Here is a 26,444-nt window from a genome sequence, read left to right on the forward strand (position 1 = left end):
AATCGATCCCACTACCATCACACCAAAAACCATAACATACCTAGGGATAAACCTAACCAAAGAAGTAAAAGATCTGTACTCTGAAAACTATAGAATACTTATAAAAGAAACTGAAGACGCAAAGAAATGGAAAAACATTCCATGCTCGTGGATTGGAAGAACAATATTGTTAAAATGTCTATACTACCCAAAGCAATGTATACATTCAATGCCGTATAAATAACACCTGTCAAAATAACACCAGCATTTTTCACAGAACTGGAACTTGGAATTCTAAAATTTATATGAAACCAGAAAAGACCTCAAATAGCCAAAGTAATGTTGAAAAAGAGAAGCGAAGCTGGAGGCCTTACAATTCCGGACTTCTAGCTGTATTACAAAGCTGTAATCATCAGGACGGTATGGTACTGGCACAAAAACAGACACATAGATCAATGGAACAGAATAGAGAACCCAGAAACGGACCCACAACTATAGGGTGAACTAATTTTCAACAAAGCAGGAATGACTATCCAATGGAAAAAAGGCTCTTCAACAAATGGTGTTAGGAAAACTGGACAGCAACAGACGGAAGAACTGGACCGCTTTCTTACACCATCCACAAAAATAAATTCAAAATGGATGAAAGACCTCAGTGTGAGACAGGAAACCATCAAAATCCTAGAGGAGAACATCTCTTTGACCTTGGCCGTAGCAAGTTCTTACTAGACGCGTCTTCAGAGGCAAGGGAAACAAAAGCAAAAATGAACTATTGGGATCTCCTCAAGCTAAAAAGCTTCTGCACCATGAAGGAAACAATCGACAAAACTAAAAGGCAACCGACAGAATGGGAAAAGATATTTGCAAATGACGTCTCTGATAAAGGGTTACTATCCAAAATCTATGAAGAACTTCTCAAACTCAACACCCAAAAAAACAAACAATCCAGTGAAGAAATGGGCAGAAGACATGAACAGACACTTCTCCAAAGAAGACATCCAGATGACTGACAGACACGTGAAAAAATGCTCCACATCACTCATCATCGGGAAAATACAAATCAAAACCAGAATGAGATACAACCTCACACCTGTCAGAGTGGCTAAAATTAGCAACACAAGAAACAACAGGTGTTGGCGAGGATGTAGAGAAAAGAGAACCCTCAGCACTTCTGCTGGGAGGGCAAACTGGTGCAGCCGCACTGGAAAACAGTTTGGAGGTTCCTCAAAAAGTTAAAGTAGAACTATCCTACAACCCAGCAATTGTACTACTAGGTATTTATCCAAAGGATAAGAAAAAAAATACCGATTCAAAAGGGGACAATGTTTATGGCAGCGCTATCAACGGTAGCCCAATTATGCAAAGAGCCCAGATGTCCTCGGACTGATGAACGGATAAAGAAGAGGTGATATTTTATATATGCAATGGGATATCATCCAGCCATCAAAAGAGCGAAATCTTGCCATTTGCGAGGATACGGATGGAACCGGAGAGAATTCTACTTAGTGAAGTCAGTCGGAGAAAGACAAACGCCATATGATTTCACGCATACACAGAATTTAAGAAACAAAACAAAACAAAGGATCATGGGGGGAAAGAAAGAAAGGAAAAGCAAGAAACAGACTCTTAGCTCCAGAGAACACGCCAATGGCTACCAGAGGGGAGGGTGTGGGGAGGTGAGTGAACCAGGTGCCGGGGACGAAGGAGGGCGTTTGTTGCGATGAGCGCAGGGTGTGGTATGGAAGTATTGAGTCTCTATATCGCACGCCTGAAACGGACATCGCACTGTATGTTAAGTAACCGGGATTCAAATTTTAAAAACTTAAAACAATTTCTGAATTAAAAAAATTCAAAGAAGTGGGAGAAAACCAACCAAGTCAGCTGCGTGCCGCGCTGTCGCACCGTTCTGGCAACGACGTACGTCTGCACATTCGAGTGACAAAGTACAAATCACGTCTTTTCAGTGATTCCACATGCGAGTCAAATGGCCTTGTATCTGCCCTTTAAGCGAACACCGCGCAATGTAAATATGAATGGTAAAACTCATGGAATAATTTAAATATTAATTTATTTTGAGAGAGAGAGAGAGAAAGTGCTAGCAGGGGAGGGGCAGAGAGAGGGAGAGGGAGAGGATCCCAAGCAGGCTCCACCCTGTCAGTGCAGGGCCCAAGCGCACAGGGGCTTGAACTCGCAAACGTGAGATCGGGACCTGAGCTGAAATTAAGAGTCAGATGCTCGGGGCGCCTGGGTGGCTCAGTCGGTTAAATGTCCAACTTCCGCTCAGGTCACGATCTCAGCTCATGGGTTCGAGCCCTACATAGGGCTCTCTGCTGTCAGTGTGGAGCCCACTTAGGATTCTCTGTCTCCCTCTCTCTTTCTGCCCCTCTCCTGCTTGCACTCTCTCTCTCTCTCTCTCTCTCTCAAAAATAAAACATTAAAAAAAAAAAGAGCCACCCAGGTGCCCCAAATCATGGAATAATTTAAATGTTCAATTTCCCTTCACCTTCTTTACTTTGCCACAGTCGCGGGCAAACAAAAAATAAAGCCTGCCGAGGTAAGAGATGTCAGAAGAAAGGGAAAAGCTTTATACTTTGATGCTTTTAATAGCATTTTTTCCTACTTTTTGAACAAGGGGTCCCACATCTGTTGCACTGGGCACGGCAGGTGACGCAGCCGGCCCTGGTAGCAAGCACGGGAGCCTGGCACAAGTGAGCGCTCCATAAATACTAAGAACGAATGGACGGATGGACCTTCGTGAGACAAAGAACAGTGGATAATTCATCCAACCAGCCACTAGACCCTTCGACCGTTTATTCAAAAGACAGAGGGACCAGATAAACAAGGAGTCCCCGAAGGATGGGTAGCAGCCGAAGCAACGGGCAGGATGACGTGGCGTCAGGAGAGAATAGGTCTTGGACCAGACTTTGAGGAATTCCGACATTTAACGGAAAGACAGGAGGGGGAGGATTCTGCAAAAGCTACGAGGCAGGCGTGGCCGGAGGTCAAAGGACAGCTGAGAGCGGGGTGAGGGAGGTGGGTCACAGGAGACAAGGAGAAGTGCCAGCGGTCTGGCCCGCTGTGGTACCTTCCGGTACATTCTGCGTGGTCTCTCGAGGGTTTCCCTCCCTCCGCCGCCAGCCCCTGTCCGTCTCCTGGTTTCCGCTGGACACGGACAGCGTGCCGTCAAAAAGCCAACCGCTTTCCGCCCGGCCACGTCCGAACCCCAGCCACCTTTCCGGCCATCGGAGAACACCCGCTGCAGCCTCCCCACCTGCAGGACGTCGCAGAGATCCTGGCAGATGGCAGCCATGTAATCCGTTCTCTCGAACAGCCGCTTTCGATCAAACTCCCACCGAGCTTCTCTCCCCGAAGCCTCGATCTTGGCCCTGGTGTCGAAATAGGCCTTTTTCCACGTGTGCAGGGCGTTCCTGGCCTCCGAGGTTTTGTGCTGGGCGCTGGCTCGATTTTCTCTGTGAAGCAAAGAGATGCAGCGAGGGGGAGGGAAGGCTGAGCCGTGGTGGCGGGTCCGAGCCCACAGCCCAAGGGGAGCAGGTCTCCGAGGGGAGCGCCGTCCCCGAGGAGCAGGGCCTCCCCATCCCACAGCCGCCTGCACCCGCCTACGAGGGTGCGACCCCCTTGCAGATCCGTAGGCCACCCCCGGGGGCTGACCGGCACCCGGCCGGCCGCCCACCCAACCGGCAGAGCTGCGGCTCCCCTGGGGAGCTCTCTGTTCCAGCCGGAAGGGGACCGGGAGCCTCGGGCCGGGACACAAGTCAACAGTGAAGGCTGCAGCACCACAGGGAAATGACAAAGCCAAGATCGTTGTGCCTCTTTCACCTGCAGAGTTGTTTTTTTGTTTTTTGTTTTATTTTGGGTTTTTTTTTTGTTTTTTAGGAAAGCGAACATCTGCACCTCCTTCTACATTGATTCCAGAGGCCCTCCGGCCTTAGGGGCCCTGGGACTTGGTGTCTCCCAGCATAACTAAGGAAGACAATCCTGATTAAAATAAAACAACCTACGTGTCCACACGACGGGCTGTTAGTTGGCCCTAAAGGGGAATGAGGCCCTGACACCGGCTCCCACACGGGTGAACCTTGAAACCATGGTGCTGATACCCAAGGGACACAGGAGTGCTGACACAGACGGGCACTTGTACCCCAACGTTTATAGCAGCACTCTCAACAATGGCCAAATGATGGAAAGAGCCTAAATGTCCGTCAACTGACGAATGGATAAAGAAACTGTGGTTTATATACACAATGGAGTACTACGTGGCAATGAGAAAGAATGAAATCTGGCCCTTTGTAGCAACGTGGATGGAACTGGAGAGTGTGATGCTAAGTGAAATAAGCCATACAGAGAAAGACAGATACCATATGTTTTCAGTCTTACGTGGATCCTGAGAAACTTAACAGAAGACCATGGGGGAGGGGAAGGGGAAAAAAAAAGTTAGAGAAGGAGAGAGCCAAACCAGAAGAGACTCTTAAAAACAGAGTAAACTGAGGGTTGATGGGGGGTGGGAAGGAGGGGAAAGTGGGTGATGGGCATCGAGGAGGCCACCTGTTGGGATGAGCACTGGGTGTTGTATGGAAACCAATATGACAATAAATTTCATATTTAAAAAAAGAAAAAGAAAAAAACCATGGTGCTGAGCAGAAGGAGTCTGTCGTAAAAGCCACCATGTGTAGGGCTCCATTCGTACGAATGTTCAGAAAAGGCAAATCAAGAGAGACAGAAAGTAGATCTGTGGTTGCCCAAGGCTAGGTGGGCTGGGGAGGCCAGAGGTGACAGCTAAAGGGTTTGGGGTTTCTTTTTGGATTAGAGAAAATATTCCACAATCGATTATGGCCACAGATACACAACTGCAAATACACGAAGAGCCGTTGGCTTGTACATTCTGGTGAATCGTATGGTGTGTGCATCATGTTTCAATAAAGCTGTTTAAGGGGGCGCCCGGGTGGCTCAGTAGGTTAAGCATCCGACTCTTGATTTCAGCTCAGGTCATGATCTCAAGGTTCATGAGTTCAAGCCCCGAGTCGGGCTCTGTGCTTACGGCATAGAGCCTGTTTAGGATTCTCGTTCTCTCTCTCTCTCTCCCTCCTCCCCCCGCCTCCCCCCTCCCCCCACCTCCCCCCTCTCCCACTCACATTCTCTTTCTCTCTCAAAATAAATAAACTAAAAAAAAAAAAAAAAAAGGCTGTTTAAGATCTTCGGAAAAACATAGCATTGCTACTTCTCACTTGAACAAAGTCCGCAGGTTGACCACTCTGCAGACTCTTTCGGCGATTTCCCAGGCGATCCGCTCCATGAGCGGGATCATCCTTTCATCCTTATTGTAGTGTCGGGAGATGATCCACACCATCCTCAGGGCACTCATCATGGAAGGGATGGTCTCCAGGACGACGTGAAAGCTAGATCCGTGCGTGATGTTCTAATCGGAGAGAGCAAGCAACCTTAGCCTTGGGGTCCGAGAAGTTTGATAAGGCAGCGCGTGCGCGGGAAGTTTCACTCTTCCTAATTCAAAAAGTGTACTTAGTGCGGGAGGAAGCGTTTCGCCACCGAAAGGAGTCTGAAATAGGTCTGTGCACACTGACGTGGAAAGACAGATAAGATTTACAATTAAAGTAAATAAAGCCATTTGAAGCAGTGTATAAAGTAGGAGTGTGTATATACATAAATAGATATGTAGAGAGCGAGAAAAGTAAATATAAAGAGAATATATATATGTATAGCTATTGAGTACACACATGCACACCCAGTGCATATTCCGTGTGGCAGATTGTATTTTCCAAACGCAGCCACAACATCTTGACTGTGTCCCCCTCGCCGTTAAGAGACCGAGTCTTCTCCACCCCTCGAGTCTGCACAGGCTGTTACTTCTTTAGTCAGTAGAATATGGCGGCCGTAATGCTGCTTCTGGTCTCTTGGAAGCCAGCCACCATGTAAACAGTATGACCATCCTGGGGACCGGGTGGCTCAGTCATTTGAGCATCAGAACACTTACTTCAGTTCAAGTCACGATCTCGCAGTTGTGAGACTGAGCTCCGAGTCAGGCTCCACACCGAGCGTGGAGCCTGCTTGGGATTCTCTCTCTCCCTCCCTCCCTCCCTCCCTCTCTCAAAATAAAGAAGCATTAGGGGCGCCTGGGTGGCTCAGTCGGTTAAGCGTCTGACTTCGGCTCAGTTCATGATCTCACGGTTCCTGAGTTCGAGCCCTGCATCAGGCTCTCTGCTGCCAGCACGGAGCCTCTGTCCCCCCTCTCTCTGCCGCTCCCCTGCTGATTCTCTCCCTCTCCCTCTCTCCCTCGATCTCTCTCTCGCTCTCTCAAAAATAAATAAACTCTTTAAAAATTTTTTAAAAAAGCAAGCGTGGCCACCCTATTACCCTGAAGCCACCAGGCTTTGAGACATCCAAACCACGTAGAGAAATACTAGGGACTGAGATACCACGTGGAGAAAACGAGGCCCAGGAGCACCCAGACGCCAGATGTGTGGGCAAAGAAGCCACGTGGAAGGGGTCCCGCAGCCCAGCCACCCCAGCTGTTGTACATGAGCCAAGAGGAACCGCCCAGCTAAGCTTTCCCCAAACTCCTGACCCACAAAATGGGAAGACAAAGAACACAACTGTCATTAAGAAAGTGAAAATGCGGGGCGCCTGGGTGGCTCAGTTGGTTGAGCCTCCGACTTCGGCTCAGGTCATGATCTCACAGTTTGTGAGTTCGAGCCCCACATCGGGCTGTGTGCTAACAGCTCAGATCCTGGAGCCTGCTTCCGATTCTGTGCCTCCCTCTCTCTCTGCCCCTCCCCTGCTCATGCTCTGTCTCTCTCTCTGTCTCAAAAATAAATAAAGCATTAAAAAAAATTAAAAAAAAAAAAAAGAAAGTGAAAACGCACACAGATTGGAATATTGCTAAGCATGTATCTGATAAGGAACTTGTATTCAAAAAAGTTTAACTCATAAATCAACAATGAGGCAAATTAAAAATGGGGAAAAGATTACAACAGATGTTTCACCAAAGATACGCGACCGGCCTAAGAAGCAGAGTGAAAGGTGTTCAACCTCATCAGTCGTCACTAGGGAATGTAAACCAAAGTCGTGGTGAGACAGAACAAAAGATGTACGATGCCACGTGTATAAAATACCAAGAACGGGCAAATTCATAGACAGAAAGTGGGATAGAGGTTACCAGAGGGGCAGGGAGGAGGGAATCGGTGCTCCAGGGGTCCAAGTTTATGTCGGGGATGATGAAAATGGCTTGCTTATGGATAATGAGGATGGGCACCCAGCACCGTGTACGTTTTTTTTTTTTTTTTGATGTTTATTTATTTTTGAGAGACAGAGCATGTGAGCAGGGAAGGGCAGAGACAGGGAGACACAGAATCTGAATCAGGCTCTAGGCTCTGAGCTGTCAGCACAGAGCCCGACACGGAGCTCGAACTCACAAACCGCGAGATCATGATTTGAGCCGAAGTCGGACGCTTAACTGACTGAGCCACGCAGGCGCCCCTCGTGTATATACTTAATGCCACTGAGCTATATACTTGCAAGTGCTTAAAATAATGAAGTTATAGGTTTGTGACCACAATTTTTTAAGTGCTGAATTAAACAAGGAAACCAGTGGTGCCTCAGTGGAAACCAGTGGTGGCTCAGTCGGTTGAGCGTCCAACTTCGGCCCAGGCCGTGATCTCACAGTTCGTGGGTTCGAGCCCCGCGTCGGGCTCTGTGCTGACGCCTGCTCAGAGCCCGGAGCCTGCTTCAGACCCTGTGTCTCCTTCTCTCTCTGCCCCTCCCCCGCTCACGCTTTGTCTCACTCTATTTCTCAAAAATAAACAAACGTAAATTTTAAAAAATTTTTTTAAATAAACAAACAAGGAAACTAAATCCGCGTGAGAGCTAACTCACAGACCCGACTTTCCAAAGCGCAGCACGCCCGGCCTACCTTGAAATGACGTTCCACAGTGGACAGAAACCGCACGTTGTCTGAGGCCTCCATGTGGAGCTTGAATAATTCAGTTAAGACTGGCTGCAGGTTGGCCACAAGCATAGAATCCGATTCCTTGATCACATCCAAGACCTTCCTGACTATTGGAAGCTTTGTTTGCTCATGGAGTGCACTTAGGGTTGCATTTCTTTCCCGCCAGAATTCAATCTCGGCCAGAGGACCGTTACCCTGCAAGGCGACACGAACACACAAACCGTCACCGCTCGTGCGGAAGGCACGCCTGTAGTGGTTTCTACAGAACCCCTCCCTCTCTTCCCAACTGCTCCAAATGGGAACCGAGCCCGGCACTTGACCTCAGACGGTCCAGTCAGAGTGAATGTCAGGACTCTGGCTAAGAAAGCCAAGCCGCCCTCTTTCTCTGGAGAACTGATGGGGCAATGTGCCACGCCACGAAGGAAACCAGCCTGAGGAGGAAGCCTCCAGAGAGAGGAGGATGGAACTGAGGTGAGAGGTTCACACAGAAACACAGCCGGAGTCCTGATCAAACCGTACCTGAAGTGTGCCCCTGCCTCGGGACTTTCTAGTTATGGGAGCCAACAAATTCTCTCCTGTCTAGGCCGGCTGAGTTAGGTGTCCTGTTTTGGGCAGGCCGAGCATCCTGACACACAGTATGACCTCTGTCAGCCCACGGGGTGATGTGGCTGCACGCTAACAGCAGAAAGCCCAGGAACGAGGGTGTGGGGATGTTTGCTTCGAACTTTTTATTAAATTTTTTTTAATGTTTCTTTATTTCTGAGACAGAGACAGAGCATGAGTGAGGGAGGGGCAGAGAGAGAGGGAGACCCAGAATCCGAAGCGGGCTCCAGGCTCTGAGCTGTCAGCACAGAGTCCGACGCGGGCCTCGGACTCACAAACCGTGAGATCGTGACCTGAGCCGAAGTCGGACGGTCAACCGACTGAGCCACCCGGGTGCCCCTTTTTTTTGTTGTTTTAATTTATTTTTTTGCTCTGAACTTTCAAGGAGGCGACAAAAGAGTAAGAAAAGAGGCCGGGTCAGACACATCCCCAGACTCCTGGCTCTTCCTCCGGTGGCCACGTGAACGGTCGGGGAATCTTCGAAAGGGCGGCCTGAGTTACCTGAGGGGTCTTCTTCAGCTGGCCCTCCACAGCTGCGGATATCAGATTCAGCCAGTTTATCACACACTGCTCTAAGGTTTCAACGGCTTCCGGGTCAGCTGCCAGGTCAGACACGTCTCTGTCCACACTGATGCTCGGCATTTCCAACTTAATCTCCCCTGGTAGGATAACAACGGTCAGTCAGCCACCAGTTCGGGGGAAAGGATTACAGACAGAAACGTTCAAGTGAGTCAGATGGCTCTTCTCTCCAGACATCAGTACAGTGACATCCGATTCGTCCCTCCACCCCCCCACCCCCCCACCCCATCCTAATCCGTCTAGACTTCCATTCTCTTCCATCAGAATGTAACTAAACATTATAGATAATTTTAACAGTGTTAAGCTTGGTCAGAATGATCTAGTGATTTAAGATGTTGCTGAATTTACAACCTAGTAACTTCAATTTAAAAATTAAACAAGGGGTGCCTGGCTGGCTCCGTTAGAAGAGCGTGTGACTCTTGATCTCGGGGTCGGGAGCTTGAGCCCTGCCTTGGGTGTAGAGATTACTTAAAAAAAATAAAATCTTCAGGGGCGCCTGGATGGCATCTGACATCAGCTCAGGTCATGATCTCGCGGTTCGTGGGTTCGAGTCCTGCGTCGGGCTCCGTGCTGACAGCTCAGAGCCTGGAGCTTGCTTCACATTCTGTGTCTCCCTCTCTCTCTGCCCCTCCCCCATATGTGCCCTGTCTCTCACTCTCACTCTCTCTCACGCTCAAAAATATATAAACATTAAAAAAATTTTAAGAAAAAATAAAATCTTAAAAAAATATAAATAATAATAAAAAAAAAATTAAACTAACAGCCAGATATTTGAGAAAACCTCCAGCAGGGAATAGGCCCAGATAAATCAGAAACAATGACCTCAGAGGAGATTAAGACAATTGAAAGAATTTGTTTTTAATCCCAATTATCAGTCTCAGAGATGTGAGGCAATATGGCACCCACGAAACAAGAACAGAAGGCTTTGGAAAAGGGATAATCACAGAATAAGAGGTCTTAAAAATTAAAAATATGATAGCTGAGAAGCACCTGGGTGGCTGAGTCCATTAAGCACCTGACTCTTTTTTGGGTGGTGGGGTAGGAGGGAGAGCGCAAGCCGGGGAGGGGTAGAGAGAGGGGGACAGAGGATCTGAAGCGGGCTTTGTGCTGACAGCAGTGAGCCCGACGCGGGGCTCGAACTCACGAACCGTGAGATCATGACCTGAGCTGAAATCGGACGCTCAACCAACTGAGCCACCCTGGTGCCCCTACGCATCTGACTCTTGATCTCAGCTCAGGTCTTGATCTTACGGTCATAAGTTGAAGCCCCTCACTGGGCTTACAAAAAAATGTGATAGCTGATGTGAAAAAGTTGAGTCAAAGGTTGGGGAAGATAAAAATTGAGGAACTCTTCAGAAAAGCTGAATATAAAGACAAAGAGGTGGGAAAGACCAGAGAAAAGATGAGCCACAGAATCAGCAGCGTCCCCCAATGTCAGCAAGAAAGAACAGAGACAAATAGTCGAAGAAATGACCAAAAGGAGTTTTCAGACTACAAAGCTAGGTCTTCAGGCTGAAAATATTCACACAGCGCTCAGCAAAACGAATGGAGAAAGGACCACACAAAAAGGTCCATCATCCCAGCATTTCAAGACACGAAGATAAAGACACACTCCTAAAAGTTCACATAAAGGGGAGAGGAAAAAAACAGGTAGAAAGAAAGAAAGAAGAAAGAAAAGAAAGAAGACAAAAGAAAAGAAAGAAAAAGAAAAATCCAATTTCTCATAAGGAACGCTGGATACTACAGAACAATGAAGAAAACTGTATTCGAAATTCTGTGCCGGGGCGCCTGGGTGACTCAGTCGGTTAAGCGTCCAACTCCAGCTCAGGTCATGATCTCATAGTTCGTGGGTTCGAGCCCCACATCAGGCTCTCTGCTGTCAGCACGGAGCTCACTTCAGATCCTCTGTCCCCGCCCCCCCCGCCCCGCTTCTCTCTTTCAAAACCAAACAAAAAGAAATTTTAGGTGTTAAAATTTTTTTAAACTCCAACTTCTGTGCCCAAACTATTAACTGCGAAGACAGAATAAAGTCATTTTCAGACACCCAAGTGCTCATAAAATTATTTCCCACACACCTTTCCTAAGGAAGTTACTTAGGGATGCGTTCCTACACGATGAGGGAGTAACCCAACTAAGCGAGAAGACCTGGGATCCAGGAAACATCGCATCTAGGACACAGCCATGCACCATGCTGAGAGAGCAACCAGCCTGCGTGGCAACAGGGGACACAGGACACTGAGAGGGAGAACATCTAATAAGAGGAGGGGCTTTTGCAAAAACAAAACCAGAGAGGACGGTACAAGATATTTTTATAAGATCCTTTAAGAAAAGAATGGCAATTCTGAAGGCTGGAGGAGGGAAGGGAAGTATATACTTGTATTAAAAATTCATGGGGCGCCTGGGTGGCTCAGTAGGTTGGGCAACTGACTTCGGTTCAGGTCACAAACTCACAGTTGTTCGTGGGTTCGAGCCCCGCGTCGGGCTCTGTGTGGACAGCTGTCTCCCTCTCTCTCTGCTGCTCCACCCCTACTCATGCTCACGCTCGCTCTCTCGCTCTCTCTCTCAAAAATAAACATTTAAAAAATTTTATATTAAAAAAAAAAATTCATTCCACGACAGATTACCTGACCCCTGTGATCTCATGCATCTTAAAAAGAGAAAGGGATAAAAGAGCTTTTTCAATTGACAGCCAATAACTTACAAAAAGCCATTCGTACGGCTTAATGTCCTATAAGTAAAAACAAATTTCTTCCTCAAGATGATACTATAAAACAGGAATTGGCAAAGGCTTTTAAGATTTTTTTTCTAAGTAAGCTCTACACCCGACGCGAGACTCGAACTCACAACCCTGAGATCGAGAGTCACATGCTCCACCGAATGAGCTGGCCAGGCGCTCCCACAAATTTTTTTCTTAAAAACGTATCAGACAGTAAATGTCTCCAGCTTTGCAGACCAAGAGGCTTTGCAGCTAAGGGCAGACTGTAGGTCCTTATTTAATCATTTAAAATCTAAATATTGGAAACGGTAAGTACTATTCTTAGCCCACGGGCCACACAAAACAACCAACAGGTGGGATTTGGCACACGCACCATAACTCGCTGACCCACGTGACAGAGTAGTAATTTAACTGCTTTTCTGGTTTTCTACATCATACGTGCCCATTGTAGGAAAACGGGAAGAAAAGAAAACCATCGCACTCTCGCAACCTAGAGTGACTGATGGTCACAGATGACGTTTCATTGCATTTCCTTCTTGTATTTTATCTAAAACGCAAAAATGTGTCCACTCAGCTACTGTTTGACATTAGACACAGAAGTCATATCCAAGATGAGAAGAAACATCTTTCCACATCTCTGTTTTACACTATTTCGGGGAGAGATGGGTCAGGTAGACACGCAAAATAACGGAACAGGAGACAGTAAAACAAACACAGACACCAGGAGGATATCACTTCTTGGGGGATTTAAAAAAAAAAAAAAAAAGAACATTCTAAACCAAAAGTCTGGGGCGCCTGGGTGGCTCAGTCGGTTGAGCGTCCGACTTCGGCTCAGGTCACGATCTCGCGGTTCGTGAGTTCGAGCCCCGCGTCAGGCTCTGTATCGGCAGCTCGGAGCCTGGAGCCTGCTTCGGATCCTGTGTCTCCCTCTCTCTCTGCCCCTCCTTCGCTTGCACTCGGTCTCTATCTCTCTCAAAAATAAATAAACATTGAAAAAGAAATTTAAACCAAAAGTCTGGGGGCTCCTGAGTAGCTCAAGCGGTTGAGCATCCAACTCTTGATTTCAGCTCAGGTCACGATCTCATGGTTCGTGGGACTGAGCCCCACGTGGGCTCCATGCCGACAGTGTGGAGCCTACTTGGGATTCTCTCTCTCCCCTCTCTCTGCCCCTCCTCTGCTCACTTGCTCGCAGCGAGTGAGTGAGTGAGTGAATGAATGAATGAATGAATGAATGAATGAAAAACACATGTCCATAGCGTGTTATCAAAAGTTTGGCTCTCAGGGCGCCTGGGTGGCTCAGTCGGTTAAGCGTCTGACTTCGGCTCGGATCATGACCTCGCGGTTTGTGAGTTCGAGCCCCACACTGGGCTCTCTGCTGTCAGTACAGAGCCTGCTTTGGATCCTCCACTCCCCTTTCTCTCTGTCCCTCCACCACTTGTGCTCGCTCGCTCTCTCTCTCAAAAATAAGTATTAAAAAAAAAAATTGGATCTCTGCGGGTGTTTCTAGTCTTGGAGAAAATTGCTACTAAGTGGGGTGTGATAAATTTTACTTTCGGGGCGGGGGTGGGATTTCTCTTCCTCGAAAGCAATGCCATCTCGCAGACCGTAATAGCCCTTGCCGAGAAATCGCCTGTCGGCTTTCACAGGATAGGGCTCTCCAAAGCGTAACCCCAAATGGGACTCACCTTCCCCACTACGCCAGCCTCTCGACCTTGCTGTTCTCCATGACACACGCGCTCCCAGGCTCTGGGACTCTCACCATGTCATCCTCCCCACATCATGGGGTACAGGTCCGCAGTAGCTGCTGCAGCCCCAGCACGTGTGGGGCCCTGGGCTGGGACACTAAGCAAGCCAGGAGCAGCCATCCACCCTTCCTCGTTCACGGAAACCCCATCCTCTCAAACTCCCTTCTCTCATTCAGCCCTCTCTCCCTGCCCGAAAAGCCCTTGCTCCCCAACGCCACCTACTAACGCTCTGCTGTCCATTCAGAGGAGGTCAAATGCCGCCTCCTTCAGGAAGTCTCCTGTGATTTCCTCCTGCTTCTGCCACAGGGTCTCCCTCCTCCAAACCCTCAAAGTCCTAATAGCTTTCCCAAGCTCTCATCTGCCACAGTGCCTTGGGCACCAGACGATAAGACCCTTGAGGACAAGGATTCGTTGTTTCTCTGTGCATCTTCCTTCCAGCTCGGGGTCGCTCGGATGGTGGGCGGAGAAAAAAGAATGATTACAAATGAAAGCAAGACTCCTGGACTCTTACGTCGCCTTCCTAAAGGGCATTCCCACGCGTCACGAAACAGAAGAAAACATGAAGCTTACCTTCCAGTTGCTGCATTGTCCTTTGAATATTATTTGCAAATTTCTGGATGTTCATCAAAAATTCATCCCGTATTAACTGCACGCTGTGATACGTTTCCCCGGGCACACTAGGGAGCCCCGCTTCATACTCGGAAGAGTCCGAGATTTTCTCGGACGCAAATCCCGTGGCCGCATCCTTGTGCTGATTGAAGGACAGAGCCGGCATGAAAACCTGAAACGTCAAGTTTATGAGACGAATCAATGTCCTGTCCGATAATTCATGCCCTTCTGCGGCCCCCGGCTTCGAATGTCCTGTCGGAGGCGGCACAGATAATGGCAACAAAGTGGAGAGAACTCGAGCCCAGAGCCCAGAGCGCAGACCTAAAGACAGAGAAATGTTGTTTGACCTAACACGACCCCAGGAGGAGAACGTGACCCAAGCGCGAGGTGACTGCCCAGATCAGCATACTGTGTTTCTTTAGGTCACCGGCCACACAAACAGCTGCAGAGTCAGTCAGCTCAGGGCCAAGCTAGTTCATGTGGAGGTTAAAATAGGGAGGGGGAGGGGGAGGGGGCGCCTGGGTGGCTCAGCTGGTCGAGGATCGGACTTCAGCTCAGGTCATGACCTCACTGTTGGCGAGTTCAAGTCCCGCTTCGGGTGAACATGAGCCCCACTTTTCTCTCTCTCTCTCTCTCTGCCCCTTGTGGGATTCTCTCTCCCCCTCTCTGTCTCTCTGCCCCTCGCTCACTTGTGCCCTCCCTCATCCATTTAAATGCCTGTGGGTCAGTTGGATGGTTGGTTGATTGAGTTTTGGTTTGGGCTTGTAGCTTTGCCTTTTCTTCTTAAACTCTGATCCATCGCTGAGGACGATGTACGTGCACTTCCGATTTACTGAAGAACCCAGGATGTTTGACCTGCGGATTCCCAGTCTGGGTTCTGCTGACTGCGCGCTCCCAGTGACCCTCACTGTGTCCCCGTGCGCTCCGTATCTCCCTCCCACTGGGTCCGGACCCTCCGTCAGAATCCCTCTACCGAGACTAACGGCAATGCTCAGGAGACAAACAACGTCTGGTTTTCTCTCCTTTCGGATGGTAGCGTCCGCTTGTTCGAGGACAAGATCCGCGAACCTCTGGGAGCCACACAACCGAAATAGTCTCATCCTAACACTTCTTTCTTTTATAGCTGCAATGCTTTTATAAAGAGACGCTCCTCTCCTCTGCTACTTAATTACCCAGTGCATTTCACGTAGAGGAGGCAGAATAAACACCTGGACCCTTTTCTCTATTTGCCCAATTTTCAAAATGGTAAACGGGTGCCGTGTCACCCTGCCCCTAGCGCTCCCCCTCCCCCGGCGGCCTCTCCCTTGGTTGCTTCTATCCAGCCCCTTGGCCTCGCACCATCGCCGCACTCTGGCTGGCACGTGGATAAAGTAACGGAGGGGTGAGGGCAGCGGCCGGGGTCCATCAGGAGCCAAGTGCAATGGTCTCGGTAAAAAATGCTATTGAGGTGGTCCTGGCCACCCGGCCTAAAACTTCAAAACCCTTACCTTTACCACCTGCCGGTATTTCTTACCCCCTTCCCAACCTCGTCTTTCTCAACTCCCATCACTATTGAGCACGCTACCGTTCACCTTTGAACAACGCAAGGGTGAGGATGCCAACGCCCCCTCCGTGCAGTTGAAAATCCACATATGACGTCTGACTCCCCAGATCTTAACTACTAAGAGCAGCCTGTTGACGGAAGCCTTGCCGATAACATCACCTGTCGGTTAACACTGATCAGTATGTCCCATGTGTTATATACGGTATGCTTAACAATAAAGCAAGCTAGAAGAGGGACGCCTGGGTGGCTGAGTCGGTTGAGCGTCCGACTTCAACTCAGGTCGTGATCTCACGGTCCGTGAGTTCGAGCCCCACGTCGGGCTCTGTGCTGACGGCTCGGAGCCTGGAACCTGCTTCGGATTCTGGGTCTCCCTCTCTCTCTGCCCCTCCCCCACTCATGCCCCATCTCTCTCTCTCTCTCTCTCTCTGTCCAAAATAAATAAATGTTAAAAAATTTTAAAGCAAGCTAGAGGAAAAACTGTTATTGAGAAGGAAAATACATTTACAACACTATACCGTATTTATTGGAAAAAATCCACGTAGACGTGGACCCGTGTGGTTCAAATCATGCTGTTCAAGACTCAACCGAACAGATTGTCTCACAGATCCTGTTTAACGTAAGCCTTCCTGACTAGAACGAGCACTCCCGTGAGGCAGATCTCGGCCGAGTTGTTCGCTCAGTGGAATATGGTAGGTGCTCAATAAATATTTGCTCAATAAATAAATGCCCTGAGCTCTCCCCGAGCCCCTCACACCTCAGCTCGGATGTCCAGAGAGTTCTTGGCTTTCCCTCCAGATCGGTTTCTGCCCTCGCCCATCTCCCTAGTGACCCGCCCGGCCGCTCACCCCCAACCGAACCCTAGGGAGTCCCTCTTGACGCTCCATTTTCCAAAACCTCCATATCCAAGTCACCAGCAAGCCCCGTGGGCCCTCTCCCCAGCAAAACAGATTCTTGACACGGCCTGCCTCCCACCCCCTCCCCTGATTGAACTCCAGTCTAGACAACCATCCCCCTCCACAGACACTTCCACGGACTCCAACTGGTCCACTCTTGCCCTCGGCCCTCGCCCTCGCTCCCACGGTACGATTTCCACACGACAGCCAGAGGAACGATGCAAACCAGATCATGTTATTCCCCTGCTGAAAACCTACCCTCCTTTCCAACTTTCCTCACTACCCTCTAGCCGCACAGGCCCTCCCTCTGTTCCTGGACCAGGCTATGTCTGCTCCTGCCTCAGGACCTTTGCACAAGCTATCTTCCCTGCCCAGGACGCTCTTCCCCCCAGATCTTCACAGTTCTGACCCCTTCACCTGACTCAGACCTCAATTTAATGCCACGCCCTCAAAGGGGCCTTTCCTGTCGTCAACCCCACCCTATCACACTTCCCTAATGACACTTCCCTAATAACTTGTCATTAGAATAGCCTGCTCGTGAGATTCTTTTTTTATCGTTTGCCTATCAGACATCGCCTCCTCAGTGAGGCCATCCCTTACCACCACTCCCTGCACACACGAACACACACGTGTGTGCACACACAGAGTCCATTTCTATCACATTACTAGGGTTCATTTCACTCATGCCACTTGTCACTGCCTGTTATTTTCCAGTTTATGAATCTGTGTTTCGTGTCCTTCCCCAGAATAAGCTCCTGGAGCACAGAGACCTAGTCCGTGCTCCTCGCCGCTCTGCCACCAGGGCCCACGGAGGCACCTGCTGGATATTCATTCCTTGCGGGGTAAATGAATCAAATGGCCTTAGTCTTACAAAATGCTGAGGTCCCTTCCCTTTGTCCACAGTTACCTGACATATGACATTCTTCAGAAGATGAAGCACATTAGCGTTGATAATTCCATACTCCAGGGTCTCGGGCATGATCTCCATGGCTTCCTTCATGTTGGTAGCTTCAGAGATCATCTCTGTGTGGGAACAGATTCAGAGGGTGAGACGCGTGGGGAAGTGGCAGGCAGTGAACCTTCCAAGTGTATCTGGAACTTCCAAGGAATCTGCTCCTTCTTCCCGAGGAGCTACCAACGAATGTTCCAGGCACAGGCTCAACATGATGCTAATGGCTGTGCAAACGACTCCCTCGGCCGCTGAGACATCAAAAGAAACTCTGTGGTTCACAGAGTTGCACAGACTGGCGGATCTGGCTGGAGTCGTCCGAAGTCAGACAAGAATAGAAACAGTAGCATTTTCTGGAAATGTCTTCTGGGTTCCTTGCTCTCCCTGGGTCCCCGCTCCCAGCGATGCCTCCCCAGTTCATCACCAGAGTCCTTTTTGAGTCATGGGTATTTATTTTTTTTAATGTTCATTTATTTTTTGAGAGACAGAGAAAGCAAGCTGGAGAGGGGCAGAGAGAGAGGGAGACACAGAATCCGAAGCAGGCTCCGGGCTCTGAGCTGTCAGCACAGAGCCCCACGTGGGGCTCGAACTCATGAACCACGAGATCATGACCTGAGCTGAAGTCGGACGCTCAGCCGACTGAGACACCCAGGCGCCCGAGTCATGGGTATTTTTTTCTTATTTTTTTTTTTTTAATTTTCTTAATGTTTATTTATTTTTGAGAGAGAGAGAGAGAGCGAGAGAGCAAGAGAGAGAGCGAGAGAGCGAGAGAGAGTGCGCGCGTGCTGGGGAAGAGGCAGAAGGAAGGAGACACAGACTCCAAAGCAGGTTCCAGGCTCTGAGCTGCCAGCACAGAACCTGATGCGGGGCTCGAACTCACAAGCCTTGAGGTCATGACCTGAGCCGAAGTCGGACGCTTAACCGACTGAGCCACCCAGGGCGCCCCAGAGTCACGGGTATTTTTAAAGACAGATTTGGTAACAGCCTATTTACCAACTGCGTTTTATTTTACATGTCTTTACTCCACCCGCATGGTACACATTTTGAAGGTCACTTGGGCCCATCCCTCAATCTAACCAGGAAACACAGCAGATATACCAACGAAGGCAGTTACCTCACTGGCTTTGGTCCCACAGCTGTGTAGACATTCTCTCCTTAATACGCTTCTTTACAGCAAACTCTTCTTTACTTAAGTAAATTTATTTTAAGGGGAAAGAACCTAAGAACCCAGAGCAGAAGACAAAGAGAGGCTGATCTCGACGGAAGAGAAACAGCGAGACACAAAGACAAGAAGGCCCAGTGATGAAATCCGAGGAGACGCGGCTGCTGCCCGGCTGGCAGCCTGTGCGCCGTGGCAGGTGCTGTCCTGGAGGAGAGCACCGAGCAGGGATGAGGGGGCGCGCGCCTCTACAAGCTGTCTTCCCTACTTCTGGTTCCCGCCTACGTGGGCAGAGTCACCCGGCAGGGAGGCCCTGACCCAAAACGCCATCAAAGTTCAGAAGAGAGAAAAAGAAAGCAACATAATGCTTGTTCTAGGATTTACGGGGAGTCGTGAAAACGTAGCTACGTATGCGCAGCCTCCGTGGAGGCGAAGGCAGAAGAAATGGGGGAACGTGCAGGCAGGAAGGGTGGGCAGTCAGCCTGAATCGAATGAGGCAAGAGGAGGAGCCAGGGGTCAGAAGAGACACGAGAGTGACAACCACTGGGGGGACAGGGGTGTCACCAGAAGCTCCCAGGTGGCACCCAGGATGGACGAGGGCAGCAGGAATGCACAGAGGGAACATCCCGCCCGGAAGTCACCCTGCGGGATGAACGTGGCCTCCAAGCGGCCCCTCGGCTTTAAATCACACGGCCCACGTGGACAAAGCCCCAAAGCTCTTCTTATAACTCAGGGCCACAACAGTTTGCATCTCCCTTTAACTGTTACAATAGAACTAAGAACGTATTTATACAGTCAACTCTTATTATTCGTGGGAGTTCTGTTCTGTGAGGTCACCTCCAACAAGGAATTAATGAATACTGAACCGTTGCTCCTACAGGACATACGAGGTCAGGTTTCTGCAGCCTCTGGTCACATTTTTTTAAGTTGATTTACTTATTTTGCGAGAGAGAGAAAAATGCAAGTGGGGGAGGGGGAGAGAGAGAGGAAGAGAGAGAGGATCCTAAGCAGGCTCTACACTGTCAGCGCAGAGCCTGATGCGGGGCTCGAACTCATGAACTGTGAGATCGTGACCTGAAACAAAGTTGGACGCTTAACCGACTGAGCCACCCAGGTGCCCCTCTGGTCATATTTCTTTCCTCCCTCCCTCACCCCTTCCCTTTCTTTCTTCTTTCCTCCTTTCTTTCTTGAAAGATTGAGAGAGAGAGAGCGTCCATGCAATTGGGGGAGAGAGAGACAATCCCAAGCAGGCACAGGGCTTGATCCCAGGACCCCAGGATCATGACCTGAGCCGAAATCAAGAGTCAGACACTCAACCGACTGAAAAAGCCAGGCACTCCTCCGGTCACATCTTTATCAGCCATCAACACGTAACCTCGCTTTATGTGCGTTTCTGTGTAAAGATACCTTATTTAGGGGTACCTGGGTGGCTCAGTCGGTTAAGCGTCCAACTCTTGGTTTCAGCCCAGATCATGATTTTGGGGTTCATGAGTTCAAGCCCTGCATCAGGCTCCGTGCTGACGGTGCAGAGCCTGCTTGGGATTCTCTCTCTCTGCCCCTCCTCTGCTCAGGTTCTCTCCCTCCCTCCCTCTCTCTCTCGCTTTCCCTCCCCCTCAAAATAAATGAATAAACTTAAAAAAGAAACAGACACCTTATTCAACATACGCTGCTGATTCACTAGCATGGACCTCAGCCGACACTATAACGGACAGCTGATCTAAGTGTACCTAATACACCTGTGTCGCCTGGGGCCCCGTCACAGCCTTCTTGCACTCAGGAATACGGTGCTTCAGTACTACGCTTGAGGCCGTTTTGAGCAGTGAAATCGCCAACAAGAAGCACAAAAGAATGTGAAAACCGTAGCACCAAAGAGATCACAGTAAGAACAGTTGTTTACAAGAGTTAAAACGTTGTCACCGCGTTCGCCCTCAGCTGGGAACAGGCACACGGGGGGACGCAGACGTTTCCCCATCCTGTGCCTGGCCCCGAACGACCTCAAAGCGACTGCAGGTACTGATTTGGGGGTTACGAAAAAAATGCGAGTAGGTGAATTTGCAGATATGGAATCCATGAATACTGAGGATCGACCGTACTAAAAAAAAAAAAAAAAAAAAAAAAAAAAAAAAAAGAGTTGTATTCTCAAGAAAGCGTAAAAATAAAGAATCTCACAGAGACACCCCCACGTGCATACACACCCACACTCACACACACACTAGAACTATACCTTTTGTATTTCGGAGAAAATACACCACATTCTGGTCCAGGAACTCCTCAGGAACGGGAGTACAGAGCACATGGAGATAGGTCTTTTCCACGATGTGCTTAACGGTTCTCTGGAACATGGGGAACCAAACATCAACGGGCTGAGATACATCTGCTCACCCAGACAACCTAACGTTCGGGTGCCCCTGAGCACTCCTGTCAGTGCGTTCTGGTCCCCCCGGCCGACACGGGGGGACCACGCACCATCAAGGACCCAGGCTTGAACACTCAGCCTGACTCTGCTGTTAATTGGCCAGTGCAGCCACACGGGAGTAAACCGAGCCGGGAAATGTCCAGACTGAGCCCTTTCCTAGCTTGTAAATTGCAACAAGCCGGCTTCCATTTGGTTTGGGGGGGTAGGGTATATTCATGGAGCAGTTAGTCATTTCACTTAGCACAGGCCGGGCTAAATGCTCACATCCCGGCTTTTAAGCTCCACCTCTGGGATTTGGGAAAAGGTTAACTCGGCCGCAGGCCTGGGTTGTCCAAACTCTGCAGATCCCAAAGGTTTTCAGGCTGGCCCTTTGCCGGTTCCCAGGTGATAACCTCTGTTCTTGGAATGTCCCACCTGATGGACACCTGGGGTACAAAGATAGTTTAGACTCTGTCTACACCCGGGGTACGAAGATAGTTTAGACTAGCAACGTGATTGGTGGTGAATGCCTGGCTTTGTTGGCCTGGGGCCCTGGTCACACTATATCCGTCTGACTTCCCGCGACCTAGAGGCTGGCCCTTCATGCCCACGCGACAGACCCCCGGTAGAAACGCTGGACGCCGAGGCTTGAGTGAGCTTCCCCGACTGGCAAGACTTCCCGTGTGCTCTCCTACGTGCTGGGACCAGCAGCACCCGCACGCCACCCCGCAGGGGGCTCGGGTCCCTTCTCTCCCGGACTCTGCTCCACCTACCTTTCTCTTTGTTGATTCCACGCAGCCTCCTCTCACTGAAATAAACTATAGCCTTGAGTATAAACGTTTTTCTGGGTCCTGGGAGTCATTCTAGCGAACCACCCAACCTGAGGGTAGTTGTGGGGACTCCCAACACAGGATTCTATCGTCTCCATTCCAAATATGTTCCTCGCATGAACTGTCACTTACCCAGACCCATCAGAGGGTATGGCATTCCCGTTACCCCAGCAAGGAGGAGAAGGAGCCACGCGTACCTTGACGGGCAGGTCTTCGAAACTCTCTTTGTCGACTTCTTCATCCCCGATGCCTAATACAAGCTGATCTGTGGAATCGTTTCTCAGTTGCAAATTCTTGGCTGCAAAATATCGTTCAGGGTGCAAAATGAAATAATCGGAATAGATTTCCTACCATCGAGGCCAGACCTGCATCTTGTACGGCAGCATTATTTCATTCAATAGTCATGGTATCTAAAAGCTCCGTGTACATTTCGGACAAACGAATCGCAGCCTCGACGTACGTTGTAACGACGAAAGCCGTTTGTATTTTTGCTGGGTGGGTTCTCGGTCGGAAATTTCACGTGTATGCATGTGTGTGTGTGTGTGTGCATGTTCCAGCGACAGTGTCCAGTGAGTGACTTCTCCGAGGTTTTCACTTAAAGGGGAGTTTTATTATTAGGATGAGAATTATAGCTAACATACTAGCACATAATTCTATTTTCACTATGAAACTCGAAACTTGCGGGGGATGAAAAGAAAGGTAATCTAAGTAAAACGAACGTCTCTCTCTCAAGTCTGTTATCAGTGCGGATCTGGAAACCTCAGAACCCATCACAGCCCTGAGAGTTTCTGAGAAACCCAGTAATTACAGGGAAGGGAGAGCTTTTCCCAAACGGTTTGGCTCTTACTGCAAAAGGCACCGTGCGGAGCCATTGTGGCTTTCGAATCAAATCAACGTGTGGGGTCTACTGGTCTACTATTGATGTTCTCATCCATAAAATGGGAACGATAACAGCTACTGGTCAGACTCGAGGATCCGATTATGGTGTGGTTAAGTGCCCGGCACACCCACCAGCAGAGGAAATGGTATAAAGCCAGCAGCACCAACGGGATTAGAGCCCCAGTAACAGCCTGTAGCCAAAAACACACTAACAAACGCACCAAATAAATGCAGTGCCACTGAGCTGTATACCTAGAAGTGGTTAAAATGGTAAGTTTTGGGGCTCGATGAGTTAAGCATCTGACTCCTGATCTCAGCTCTGGTCATGATCTCACAGTTCGTGAGACCAAGCCCCGCTGTCAGCGCAGAGCCCGCTTGGGATTCTCGGTCTCCCTCTCTCTCTCTGCACCTCTCCCCTCCGCTCTTACGTTGCCCCCCCCACCCCCCGCCGTCTCTTCTTCCTTCTTTCTCTCAAATAAATTTGAAAAATAAACAAAAATTTTTAAATGGTAAGTTTTACGTTATGTATATTTTACCACAATAAAAAGAAAAAATGCATTTAATTATTGATTTGGAAGGAATATTAATTTGCTTTGTTGAAAAGACCTCCCTGGTCTTTGTCCAAGCAGCGTCCTTCCACAGATGTCCTTCCTGTTCAGAGACTGGTGCTGAAATGGATGTGTCTCTCAACAAGATAAGAGCCCCGCAGTAAATAGGGCTGTGGCCCTCATGGCCACCGTCTGTCTTGTCAAAATCCAACTTAGTCCTCCCTGAGGACTCATGGGCTGTATTTCTAACCCTGTAATCCTCTCCCCTCAATCTGTACTACAGAAGGAATGACATTTTGGCTAAAATGAATGCGTCTGGAGGGGCGCCTGGGTGGCTCCGTCGGTTGAGCATCCGACTTCGGCTCAGGTCATGATCTCACGGTTCGTGGGTTCAAGCCCCGCGTCGGACTCTGTGCTGACAGCTCAGAGCCTGGAGCCTGTTTCAGATTCTGTGTCTCCCTCTCTCTCTGCCCCCCACCCCCGCTCATGCTCTGTGTCTCTCTGTCAAAAATAAATAAACATTAAAAAAAATTTTTTTAAAGGTTAAAAATTTTAATAGAACTATCCTACGATCCGGCAATGGCACTACTAGGTATTTATCCAAAAAAGACAAAGACGCTAATATAAAGGGATACATGCATCCCTAGGTTTATTGCAGCAGTATTTAGAATAGCCAAGATACAGAAGCAGCCCAAGTGTCCATCTGTAGATGAACGGATAAAGGAGATGTGGTGTATATATAGATACAATGGATTACTCGGCCAGAAGAAAAAATGAAATCTGCCACTTGCAACGACATGGGTGAAACCAGAGAGTACCATGCTAAGGGAAATAAGGCAGTCAGAGAAATACAAATACTATATGATTTCACTCATCTGTGGAATTTAAGAAACATAACAGACGAACAAAAGGAAAAGAGAGAGAAACCAAGAAACAGACTCTTAACTACACAGAACACATGGATGGTTATAGGGGTGGGGGAGGGGGAGATGGGTGAACTAGGTGAGATGTATGGAAGGCTGATAATCACTATATTATACACCTGAAACTAAGATAACACTGTACGTTAACTCTCCTGAAATTAAAATTTGAAAAACTTCATAAAACTTAATAACATACATGCAGCTGCCCAGAAAAAGGACAAAATAAATCGTTTCAGGAATGAGGACAAGTAGAAAACTGAATTAGATAAACGGTAGAAATACACTAGGAATAAAATGAAACCACTCAACAACTACAAAAACAAGAAAAAAAAATTTTTTAATGTAAAAAAGGAAAGGCAAAAAGAGCCACCCGCAGGAGAAGCCAGCCTTAGCATGAATCTAAAGCCATCCCATCACTACAGGAAAAGCGGAGCCTGCAGAGAATCAGGCGTCTCGCACGTTCAGGTGTGTTTCCAGCAACTTCTCCAGCTCACCCATTTCTATCAGCAGTAAAATCCTCCACTACTGCCTCGGACTGGCCAGAAGAAACGGGGCGTGTGGTTTGCACGAGGGGAAGGAAGCCTGGGCTACACAACAGAGCGCACAGGTGTTGAGCTGTCACGCAGGGCGCCTGCACAGGGACGAGTTGCCGGGGACATGTACTATACCGGGTGGAATTCACAAGGTCACTGTATTCGGAAACAGGGTCTTTGCAGATATAAAAGAGGAGGTCCTGCTGGAGAGGGCAGACCCTGGATCCCGTGACTGTCGCCTTTTACCAGAGAAAGGACAGGAGGATTCAGACCCACAGAGGCAGAGCGGGGAGGGAAGCGGTCGCAAGGCAAGCGAGGCCCAGGCCAGAGGGGCCAGGCAGGTGCCCCCCGGAGCCGCGGGAGGGGCGGCCCTGCTCACAGCTGCGCGCTCGGCCCCAGAGCTCGGGGAGGCCGCCCCCCTGCAGCTGCCGGCCCCCCAGTCTGTGGTCGCTGGCTGCGGGCCCCCGGGGCACGGGTAATGCGCCCCGAACGGCCAGCACCCACCTCTGTCCCCCATACCGGGTCCCAGCCTCCCTCCTCGCGGGGAACCGCCCCCACGCGACTCACCCTCCAACTCCGCTGGCTGAGCCTCCGCCTCTTCCTCCTCCGCCTCGGGCGTCTCGCCGTCTTGACCGCCGCCAGCACGGAAGAAAAAAGTAGTAACACGTGTCTGCCCCACCACACCAGACACCTGATGCCCTGCTCCCCCACCCCACCGAGCGCCGCGGGGAAATGGCCTGCACCTGCGACAGTCCCGGGGAAGCGGTGGGGGGGGAAGGTCACGGCGAGGACGCGGGAGCCCCTCCCCGCCTCCTGCCCTTGGGTGGGGCTCGGCCGGTGCAGTGACCGCCAGCGGCCCCTCCACGACCCCGAAGACGCTGGCGGGCGTGGGGGGAGGGGAGGCAGGCACCTGATCCTCTCGCATTAAAACCGGCCTCGGGCGCAGTTCCCCGGGCTCGTTACACCTGCCACCTGCCGGTCTGGAGCCTTCTGCCTCCCTGCTCGTCTCCCCCTGCCCTCCTGGACTAGCGCCAATTTATGAACCAACACAGTCGTACAGAAATGTTCCGGTTAGCAGAGACAGCTTCAAGTGGCCCGAAAGGAAACCCTGTGCAGACTCCCCAGGAGGTGAAGGACGCAGAATGGTCAATTGGTTCCACCGGTTGATCTCAGTGATCAACAAGCATAAAAAAGAGGCTCAACCCTGGGGCCCCTGGGTGGATCAGCAGGTTGAGCCTCCGACTTTGGCGTGGCTCTTGATTTCGCAGTTCCTGGGATGGAGCCGGGCGGGCGTGGGGCTCTGCGCCCACAGCTTGCAGCCTGCTGGGCGCTGGGTTTCCCTCTCTCTCGGCCCCTCCCCCACTCGGGCTCTCTGTCCCTCAAAAATAAACATTTTAAAAATACTAATAAAATAAAAATTTTAAGTTAATCCTCAAAAAAGCCTTCACTTCTAAAAAAAAAAAGAGAGAGAGGCTCAACTCCACTAAATATTATTAAACACGTAGTATAGACTAAGCAGGCGCATCCCTCTTTCGTCTATGGGATTGGCAAACGTTAAAAAGACCGACAGTATCCAATGTCGGCAA

General features: G+C 49.6%; 1 protein-coding gene across 2 annotated transcripts in view; it reads right to left on the reverse strand.

Annotated features, from left to right (window-relative positions):
• Positions 1-26,444, reverse strand: part of DNAH10 (dynein axonemal heavy chain 10) — a 151,910-nt gene that overhangs the window by 123,271 nt on the left and 2,195 nt on the right. Inside the window, exons 2-10 of one of the 2 annotated variants that reach the window (XM_053901932.1) lie at positions 25,426-25,485; positions 22,173-22,273; positions 20,975-21,083; positions 17,550-17,665; positions 14,168-14,378; positions 9,059-9,216; positions 7,919-8,149; positions 5,220-5,410; positions 3,251-3,449 (exon numbers count right to left, since the gene is read on the reverse strand). In XM_053901932.1, the coding sequence (XP_053757907.1) occupies positions 3,251-3,449; positions 5,220-5,410; positions 7,919-8,149; positions 9,059-9,216; positions 14,168-14,378; positions 17,550-17,665; positions 20,975-21,083; positions 22,173-22,273; positions 25,426-25,485 (1,376 nt within the window). Of the gene's footprint in view, positions 1-3,250; positions 3,450-5,219; positions 5,411-7,918; positions 8,150-9,058; positions 9,217-14,167; positions 14,379-17,549; positions 17,666-20,974; positions 21,084-22,172; positions 22,274-25,425; positions 26,109-26,444 lie in introns of those variants that run through there. The other variant, XM_053901931.1, reaches the window with a different exon arrangement.

The sequence above is a fragment of the Panthera pardus genome, unplaced genomic scaffold, assembly GCF_024362965.1.
Source record: "Panthera pardus isolate Hobbes unplaced genomic scaffold, ASM2436296v1 HiC_scaffold_15, whole genome shotgun sequence".
In the NCBI taxonomy this organism is placed as follows: Eukaryota; Metazoa; Chordata; class Mammalia; order Carnivora; family Felidae; genus Panthera; species Panthera pardus.